This window comes from Camelina sativa, chromosome 5, assembly GCF_000633955.1.
Source record: "Camelina sativa cultivar DH55 chromosome 5, Cs, whole genome shotgun sequence".
Taxonomy (NCBI): domain Eukaryota; kingdom Viridiplantae; phylum Streptophyta; class Magnoliopsida; order Brassicales; family Brassicaceae; genus Camelina; species Camelina sativa.
The window spans coordinates 14,282,663-14,293,081 of NC_025689.1; the positions used below are offsets into that span (position 1 = coordinate 14,282,663).

Below are 10,419 nucleotides of genomic sequence, written 5' to 3' on the forward strand. Positions count from 1 at the left end.
TTCACTATACAAAAAACTACGTATTTCCTTATAACGCAAATGTAGACCTTTGTACCATTCTGCTTTGATCAGATTTTGATTTTGCCACTATCATTATGATCAACGAGTTTCAAACAAATAATCTTTTCTAAATGCATTTTAAATGGTAAGAAAATGATATTTAAGAAAATCACGATAACGTCACTTTTTTGTCACAATAATGTCGATATAGAAAATAAGCCTTCAAGCTTGGTTTGCTTCTAGAGAATAATTAAAATTTTCATGTATCCTCGGATCCTAATTTTTGTCAGCAACTTTAACATATACCAAAACAATATATTTTCTTGAAACCTCTCGACACAATGTTTTTGGACAGGTGACCAAAACAGGTTAATTTTAGCTCGCTTTTTATCCGTGTGACTTTCTTCTCCTAGAGATTACAGAAACTTCAAATTCTAACTTGACAACATTCAAATTAAAATTCAAATCTCCTATCTACAAACTATTAAATATATCTATTTATACTTTTATATAAATTGTGTTCAAAAAAAAAAAAAAAAAAAACTTTTATATAAATAATTTTTGGCGCAAGATTATAATTTTTCTCGGAGACCGAGACATGTTGTAATTATAAATTTGAGAAATAACGCGGTTTGATTTCTTTTAGAACAAACATAGAACATTATCTCGTTCTTTTATTATATAATATTTGTCTTTCATCTGAGTGCTTCTTCTGTCTGTAAGTTGTAAGTTGTAATGTAAGTTGAATATGACTTTAGATTGAAATCCGCATCGTACAAAAAGTTAGTTTGACGATTAGTTTAACTCAATGTTTTTAAAACCGGACCGGTAACTGAACCGGAAAAGCTTATGGGTCATGAGTCAATATGGTTCGACTGGGGTCAACCGGGTTCAATTGATTTTGATGATATTTTTATAAATAATAGGTATGGATATGTCTTCTATTTTCTTTCAATGATTATAACTATGATATAATTGGATATACCAAATAAAATACTTCAATAATCATAATGTTTTAAAAAAACCTTTAAAAGTAATAATTTCAAAATGCAACAAACTCAAAGTATAACCAGTACTAGTAAAATAGTTTAGAAATTCAAATCTAAAAGCAATAAGAGAATAATTAAGAGTGTATAACATTCAATCTTCATTATCTAAGAAACCCTACTATTACTAATTTGCTAAGAAGAAACTAGAAAAGGTAAGTAATTAAATTAATTGCACTCATTTTTACAAAAAAAAATAGAACCCGGTTTTATCCGGTTTAATGGTTCACCGGTTTTTGGGTTTTTGGCGGGTTGATATGGTTTTTACCAGTTCAATTTCTTTTGGGTTTTGATATTAACCCAACCCGGACATGTTACCGGTTCGCGGGTTAACGTGGTTCGACCGCCGGTCCGGTCCGGTTTTGAAAACATTGGTTTAACTTTTTTTGTTGCCTATCTCTTTTTTTTTACCTTTCAATTTCATTATTTTGACTATATGTTAGTCAAAAACTAAATAAATTGTGGAAACTATTGTCTGAAATACAATAACCAAACATTTCAAACCTAGTATGTTAGTATTACACTAATACAGTACTTTCATTAGTTATGATGATTGTTTAACATACTACAGTAAACTAAGTCATCGCATAACTCAACCGTTAGTTCTTCCGTCAAAAGGAAACGTTTCGAGGATACAACGTTACGACTTACGTGCTTATGTAATGCCAATCGAACTCTTATAAAGGCCACGTACCATTAGTAATAAAAGGGCTTTTGTTTAATAATTATCACTCAACATAGTGAGTGTTATAAAGTACAAGTTACAAAGGAGACAGTTCATAAATTAAGTCCAATCCAACCCAGTTAGTTACACAATTAGTCTCATACTAATGGGTCAATGTCTCAATTTAGTTAGGTGATAATAGGTTAATGATTAACCATTTAACCCATCATTTCTTTTCTTTTTTAAAAGTTGAAACCAACAAAAATAAAATATTACTATTTCGTCCATTTAACAATACAATCACATTATCATACCATCATCAAAAATATTATCATCATATCATCAAAAATAACACTTTTTACTCGCTCCCATTTTTTTATTTTTTTTTGCTTTTTTCGGGCTAGCTATATGTTACAAATCTATAGGCCATACGTATTATTATATAAGTTTAGTCTTGCATATATGTATCTGCAATTTTCCTATGATACCAAGATATGTATCTATCTAGCTTGAGGTTGACCAGCACAGACTTGAAGTTTAGCCGTGAGCTTTCTGATTTCTCTTGGCCTAGAAATATATCTAGACACATTTTTAACATTTGTAGAGCTATACATGAAAGGACTGGAGGATTTTTGGACCGAAATAACCTTTTGGTCAAATAGAAAAGAAAAAAAAAGTAGAAGCTTGAAAAACGTTTTAGAAGGGTGAACTGGCGAAATTGAAAAATAAAGAAGTGTTTGTGGCTCGCTGAGATGATTTTGGTGGAGTGTAAAGAGAAGCTCAAGATAATTGAAGCTAAGCTATTTATAGACCAACACTTAGATACGATGAGGAGAATATTTTGCATGGTTTAATGCATGAGAAATGCGTCCACACGTTGACACCTAAGTATCTAGGTGTCTCTCGTCTTCTCCAATTATTTGCAAGCTCTGTCCAAGAATTTCATTGGAAGATATTTAATGTGGTAAAATAATTTTTACTCTTACTTTTTTTTTTTTGACCTCGGAGCCATTTCGACTGCTTCACTTATACGATGCTGTCCCATTACGTGTTATGATTTAAAACCATGTGAAAACAAAAATTTTAAACCATCATCTTGTTGGTTAACAGATTCAGCGTTTTCGATATTAGGAAAAAGTTCTAAATTCTATTACAATTTTGAGGAAAAAGTCAAAAAATATTTTATCTATTACTTATTTTTAATACCTAGCATTTTTTTTTGGAAAATTAATACTTAAATTAATAAAAACGTGTAATTTAATACTCAACAAATTTAAATGTTGTCGTTTTCATACTTACGAATTCTTAACAAAATAAATATTTCAATTTTATCCTTATTCAGTTTCGTTAAATATTTATTTATAGATAGCAAAAAATTAATTTTAATTTTATTCCAATAAAAATGATTGTTATTAATATTTTTATTTTATCTGTATTTTATTTCTTTAATTTAAAAATTACATTTAATATTTTATTTTTTCCAAAATTAAAAAATTTCTCAAAATCAACTATGATGAAGCGTCGCCAAACTCATTCTTCATTGTAAACCAAGCTTATATCCCTTTCTTGAAATCCAAATAAATTTCTCAATCGTTTATCTACCTTACCAAACCTAACACCACCAATCTTTCCACGACAACCAAATTCGTTTCAATTCGATGTGTTTCAGCTTCAACCTCTGTTGAATCTGAGCAACGAGACTTCAATTTCGCTGTCGGTCCAGCCGCATTACAGCCTATGTTGAATCTGAGCAACAAGACTTCAATTTTGCCGCCAGCTCAGCCGCATTATAACCACGCGCAATCGTCCAAATCTGATTGGAGTAACGGTATGGCTACGGTGCAGACATCGCTATAAATGTTGCTTCATATATGTAAACGTCTATAACTGCAAGTAGAAAAATGTGTTAGATATGAAAAAATGAAATTCAGACAGAGATGGAGGAGAAGGAGTATCTTCTGGTCAACTGAATCAGAGTAAGAAATCTATCATAGTGGGTGAGTTAGCTCGGGTATAGATCGCAAGGATTCAAGTATCTCTCAATTTCAAATTTTTTGATTTAGGTTTTAAAAGTACCTCATCTAATTCAAAAATTTGATGATTATTATTAAATTTGAAATTGAAATTGATTCATTTTTAATTTTGGAGAAAAATAAAATATTAAAATGTAATTTTTAAATTAAAGAAATAAAACACAGATAAAATAAAAATATTAAAAACAATCATTTTTTATTGGAATAAAATTAAAATTAATTTTCTGCTATCTATAAATAAATATTTAATAAAAACGAATAAGAGTAAAATTTGAATATTTATTTTGTTAAGAGATTGTAAGTATGAAAATAATACCACTTAAAATTTTTAGATATTAAATTACACGTTTTTATTAATTTGAATATTAATCTCTAACAAAAACCAAATATTAAACGTTCAAATATATAATAGATAAAGTATTTTTTTACTTTTTTCTTAAAATTTTTAAATATTGCATGACTCTTAGGAAAAAGATGATTTGATCACCAACTCCAAATAATTTATAATATTTCTAAAGCCATAAGAAACAATGAAACGAGAGGTGGTGGAAAGAAAACGTTTATGCATCAAACTCTAATAAAAGACACTGAGTGTAGGTAGACACGAAGGCTCCAAATTTTTGCATGTTGCACACGTGTCTTCCTTCTTCATCCTACTTAACACATATATGCATGCACCCTTCTTACAAAGATTGTAAAAACATTGTGAATCATCGGAAAGGTTGGAGAAAGATGGAGAAAAACAAGAGAACTTTTGCGTTTTTGCTTCTGTTGGTGCTTATCCATGGAGTAATGGTGATGAGATCAAATGGGTATGAAGGAGAAGAAGGGTGGGGAGGAGAAGGAGGAGGAGATTGGGGAGGAGAAGGAGGAGGAGGTGGAGATTGGGGAGGAGAAGGAGAAGGAGGAGGAGGAGGAGGAGAGTGGGGAGGAGAAGGAGGACGGGGAGGAGGAGGAGGAGGAGGAGGAAGAAGAGGGTGGTTCATGATGAGAGAGTCAAGGCAAGTGATCAAATCAGAAGGTGGAGAGATGAGAGTTGTGATATCTCCAAGAGGAAGAATCATTGAGAAGCCAATGCACATTGGCTTTCTAACAATGGAACCTAAAACCCTCTTTGTCCCTCAGTATCTCGACTCAAGCCTCCTCATCTTCATTCGTCAAGGTATTTCCTCTCTCCCTTTCTCTCTATCTCTCTCTCAACATGTGTGTCTCACTCTCTCAAGAACATGTGTTTAATTACTTACAGGTGAAGCTACGCTTGGAGTAATATGCAAAGACGAATTCGGAGAGAGGAGATTGAAAGCAGGAGACATCTACTGGATCCCAGCTGGTTCTGTCTTTTATTTACATAACACAGGCCGAGGCCAACGCCTTCATGTCATTTGCAGCATTGATCCTACCCAAAGCCTCGGTTTCGAAACCTTCCAAGTACTCATGTTTAACATTTAGGACTCATTATTATCACATTGACTTATAGAATTTTGCATTTGGCTAACTAGTTCCTTGTGTGTGTAGCCTTTCTATATAGGTGGAGGACCGTCTTCTGTTCTCGCTGGCTTCGATCCCGACACTTTAACCTCAGCACTTAACGTTAGTACTCAAACCTAAATGATTATTAATTTTTATATTGTTTGTCTGCATTTTATATATAAAAAAAAAAAAACAAATTATACTATTTTTTGAAAGTACAACCTTAAAACAAATTGGTTGATAAATTGGAGTTTGGTCTTTGCATGTGTCCAAAGGTGAAAATGCACAAATCTATAGTACTATTTTTATAGGAATATTATATGTACAAATGCATCTTAATTAGAGGAATGTTAGAAATTGGTGTTTAAAACTTCCATATTAGTATTTAGTTAGGGCTCTTTCTGTTCAATCTCAATCTCATATCAGTTTTTCACTTTTAGGTTTCTCGACCAGAGCTGCAAAGAATGATGAGGAGTCAATTCCGTGGCCCGATTGTACACGTCATGGAAGGACCAGAAGGCCCACAACCAACGACGACATGGACCCAATTTTTGGGGTTAAGAGAGGAAGAGAAACGAAGTCATCTCAAGAAACTGTTGGAGATGAAACAAGGATCCCCTCAAGACCAACAATACAGTTCAGGGTGGTCTTGGAGGACTATTATAAGATCGTTTATGGATCTAATAGAAGAAAAGAATAAAGGGTCAGGATCTTCTGAGTGCCATGACTCGTACAACATTTATGATCAGAAACCTAGTTTCAAAAACGACTATGGATGGAGTACTGCTCTTGATTATGAGGATTACGAGCCTCTTAAACACTCGGGCATCGGCGTTTTTCTAGTTAATCTCACCGCGGTATGATTCATATCTCTTATTTTATTACCAACATCTAGCGAACTTTATGTCTATGACAACCACTAGATGTGAACTGTCATTAATTAACTAAGCTCTAAGAATTATTTTGGTAACTTTTAAGTCGTATATAGATCAGTTGTTATCTACCGATCAAAAAGTTGGTTTAATTCAGAAAAATAAAAATAAAAATACTAAAACCGTATTTAACCGATCAAGTTTCAAATGTTTTTGTCAGGGTTCGATGATGGCTCCCCATATGAACCCAACAGCCACGGAATATGGCATCGTTTTAGCTGGATCCGGAGAGATCCAAGTTGTATTTCCAAACGGAACTTCTGCTATGAACACAAGAGTCTCCGTAGGGGATGTCTTTTGGATCCCTCGCTACTTCGCCTTTTGCCAGATCGCTTCTCGGACCGCACCATTCGAGTTTGTAGGATTCACCACGTCGGCTCACAAGAATCGGCCTCAGTTCTTAGTTGGATCAAAGTCGCTACTCACAACTCTAAATGTGACATCGTTGTCCATGGCTTTTGGAGTCGACGAAGGGACAATGAGGGGGTTCATCGAGCCACAAAGAGAAGCTGTTATTCTGCCTACTGCATCGGCAGCTCCTCCACATGTCGGTTAATCGGTGCGTTACGGTTTCGGTCGCACTCCTTGTTTGAGGAATGTGCGGAAAGGTTTTTCTTTTTGAATGTTTATGTATGTAGCTAGCCATGAGTATGTACGGATGTATGTTTTTGTTACATTGAAATAAAAGGTAATCATTAAGCAGATTATGTTTTAGTCCATTCTTCACAATCGCTAATTTAATATTCTCTTGTTCGGTCGAAAGTTACAGATTTTTAATCTATAGATAACATAAAGGAATGGTTTAAAAAAAGAAAAAGTCTTTTCCACAACCACATGAATATGTTAATTTTAAGATTCTTTGTATCATTATTATATTGAGGACATGTGTCGTAGTGTTGGAAGGAACTCGATTTGATCGATTTGTAGGAGTTTCAAAACTCTTTGAGAAAGCTTTAGCACATTCAATCTCCACAAGCAACATGGTACTTTTTGCCTTCAAACTTATTGTTGGAAAGATCAAGATAATAAAGGTTGACTAACTATAACATAAAATTGGGAGCATATCTTATTTTTCCTCAACTGGATCATATAAGCTCATGATCAATCCTAGGATGAGCTTATGATCAACTTAGGCCTGGGTATTTTAACCGAATCCGAAACCTGAACCCGAACCTGATCCGAAATAGGCAGTTCGGTTCGAATTTGGGTGGTATTAAATACCCGATCGGATTTAGTTTCTTTGAAATTTGGATACCCGATCGGGTTCGGATATTACCCGATATCCGAAGTAGATCCGAATCAACCTGAAATAAATACAAAAATGCATCTAAGTGGATTTGAACCCAATATCTTAGACATTAATTGATGCATCATAAACCATTTTGCCACCTTGATTATTCAATCATAGTATAAAAATATTAAGTATTTATATTTTTATATGTATATATATGTGTGTATTCTAAAATTGGCTTATGTTTTTCTTTCTCAATCAATAGAATCGATAATTGCTTTATTTTTTCAATACCCAGATCAATTTTACTAAAAAAAAGTGATGCTTTGTGAGGTTGGAAGATAAATATGAATCATATCATATAATTTGTTATAGATATTGTTAGATTTGGTAGAGAATTTGAAAGATTTGATTTTTGAAGTGGTGGCCATGGATAAACAAAATTAAGATTTTTGGATGAAGAAAAGAAAGATGAAGAAAAAGGAGACAAGAAGAGGGAGGTAGAAAGTATTTTTTTTTTTCAACGACATAAAGAAAAAAAAAAAATATATATATATATATATATATATTTTAATGAATTTGGGTATACCCGAAATTACACGAACCCGAAGCCAAATTACCAGAACCTGACCCGATATCATAAAATACCCAATCGGATTTTATAGCTCTACATCCGAAAATCCGAAAACTTAAACATTCAAACCCGAATTCGATCGATACCCGAATCAGGTCAAACTTTGACCTCTTTTTATCTTTGGGATTGAGCATAAAATGCCACTTTCATACCCTTAACTTTAAAGCCCATAGTTTCTTTTTAAAAAAGCAAACACCGAATGGGCTTTTTGGTTTCCCAGGCCCAAAGATAAAAACCCCCTCCTCTCTTTTTTGGTTCTCTCTCGCCGAGCCATCACCACCACCTCCGGCGAAGCATGTTACTGGTTCCTTAAACCACGGCGCCGGGACGAAATCAGTGTACTTATCTCCTTTCACTCTTCTATCATTATGATTTGATAAAGCCAACGTCGAATCTTTATTCCTTCACAGTAAAGGCGTCCTCAGCCCAGCTCCATGAGCTTTCTCAGGTAAAGGTTTTGATATTCAATTATCCATGAGATTAGTTCTGAATTGTGTTCGAGAATTCAATTTTCAGAGTGTTTTTTATAGTAAAGTTGTAATTTCGTAGTATGCTCACCAATTGGTCGACGAAATGCTGCTTAGAAGATTTGACTAATATGTTTATCCTCAATATGGTTACTTCTGAGTAAACGTTATTCCAAAATGTTGCATTTTGTAGCAGACTATACAAAAATCTCGATTCTTGAGCTCGAATTAAGCCAAATTATGGCAATTGCTTTTGCTCGTGGGTTTCGAAAAGCTTCATCCCTACTTAAATCTTCATATCCACTTCTCATTTCTTCCAGGTTTGTACATCTGAGACTATACAACACAGTTTAGTATGTTATGTCCAAAATGTGATTGTACTCTTGTGATTTTTTTGCCCACTAGGTTGCTTCAGCAAAGCCAAGAGTTTTCTTATTCGACATTGACATTATCTTTACCAACAACGATCTCAAGGCCTACATTTAGAAATTTCAGTCATGGTACGGTGAATCTAGTGATATCAGAAGGGAAACCAAAGTTTGAAACTCGGGAACTTGATCCTCCCAAGAAGTATAAGTGGTTGACGAAAAAACGTCTGAAGTTGAAAAGGAAGAAAGAAAGAGAGGAAAGGAACGCAGCTAACAGGAAAGACCCACGGCGACTTACTGTTAAAGGGAAGAAGAAGAAGTTTGCTAGTGCGGATGAAAAAATTAAGTACAAGCTTGAAAAGGTATGTGAGAGTCTAGCACTAGTATGAATTTGATGAGTTTAAGGGTTCATTTGATGTGTGATTTGTTGATGATGCTCCTTGTATTTAGGCCAAGATCAAAGAAGCATTGCTGATTGAGAAACTGAAACGGTATGAAGTTGCGAAAGTGCAGGGACCTGAGGTTCGACCTCATGAGATCACTGGGGAAGAACGTTTCTATTTGAAGAAAATGGGTCAGAAGAGATCTAATTATGTACCGATTGGGAGAAGAGGAGTATTTGGTGGTGTTATTCTAAACATGCATTTGCATTGGAAAAAACATGAAACCGTTAAGGTTATCTGCAATAATAGTAAGCCTGGCCAAGTGCAGCAATTTGCAGAGGAGCTTGCCAAACTGAGTGGTGGTGTGCCTGTTAACATAATCGGCGATGATACAATCATATTTTATAGAGGGAAGGGTTATGTGCAGCCACAACTTATGTCTCCAATCGATACATTATCTAAGAAAAGGGTTAGTCCTCAAATTGTCTTTTTGTTTTGGAACATCTTACTGTAGATGAATAGGAAGCAAAACCGTCCCTGGTTACGCTTTGTGCATTTAGGCGTGTCTTATAGATACCAGAGGAAAAATCTATTAGGGGGTATCTTTTGTTTACTCATTTGATTCGGTTTATGTTTTGGTTGCTAGTTCCTAACATGGTTATGTTTCCATTTGCAGGCATATGAAAAATCAAAGTACGAACAATCTCTTGAATCGGTGAGACACTTCATAGCAATTGCAGAGAAGGAACTTGAACTATACTACAGGCATGTTGCTCTTTATGATGACCCGAATAACAGAAACCCTCTTTCGATACTGGATGATTCTCCATCGGAATCACGTAATCATCATCAGAATGAGCTTTATCTTAGCTGTTCCGACACTGATGCTAATTCCGAAGACGAAGACGAAGATGAAGAGCTCTGTAGATTAGATAATGGTTCTTATTCTTCTGATTCTGCAAAGGAAGACTTGTCTGAAACTGAAAACTAGACTCTAATTAGATAAATAGAGACTTTTGGTTATAGATCTAGTGATAATAATAATGCACGTTACAAGTTTTGGCTAAGATCGTAGAATAAACTTCTTATGGCACAAAGGTCTTTAAATATTTCCAGTTTATTTCATCTGTATCTTTTGCCAGCGTAACATGACATGTGATGTGATAGCTCTATAAATGTATGAATGTGTAT

At 34.2% G+C, this 10,419-nt stretch overlaps 2 protein-coding genes across 3 annotated transcripts; both read left to right on the plus strand.

The window, feature by feature from the left end:
* On the plus strand, positions 4,424 to 6,859 carry LOC104786863 (vicilin-like seed storage protein At2g28490). The gene is made up of 5 exons (XM_010512315.2): positions 4,424 to 4,905; positions 4,990 to 5,171; positions 5,259 to 5,333; positions 5,654 to 6,070; positions 6,306 to 6,859. The coding sequence occupies exons 1-5, from the start codon at positions 4,476 to 4,478 to the stop codon at positions 6,699 to 6,701; spliced, it is 1,500 nt and encodes a 499-aa protein (XP_010510617.1). The 5' UTR covers positions 4,424 to 4,475; the 3' UTR covers positions 6,702 to 6,859.
* Positions 8,233 to 10,419, plus strand: LOC104786864 (uncharacterized CRM domain-containing protein At3g25440, chloroplastic-like). Of its 2 annotated transcripts, none has more exons than XM_010512317.2 (5): positions 8,233 to 8,458; positions 8,671 to 8,797; positions 8,883 to 9,207; positions 9,296 to 9,697; positions 9,905 to 10,419. In XM_010512317.2, exons 2-5 carry the CDS (start codon positions 8,718 to 8,720, stop codon positions 10,217 to 10,219), a joined length of 1,122 nt encoding a protein of 373 aa, XP_010510619.1. In that variant the 5' UTR covers positions 8,233 to 8,458; positions 8,671 to 8,717; the 3' UTR covers positions 10,220 to 10,419. The 2 variants fall into 2 exon arrangements, with proteins under 2 accessions (XP_010510619.1, XP_010510618.1); XM_010512316.2 differs by having other exon boundaries at positions 8,674 to 8,797.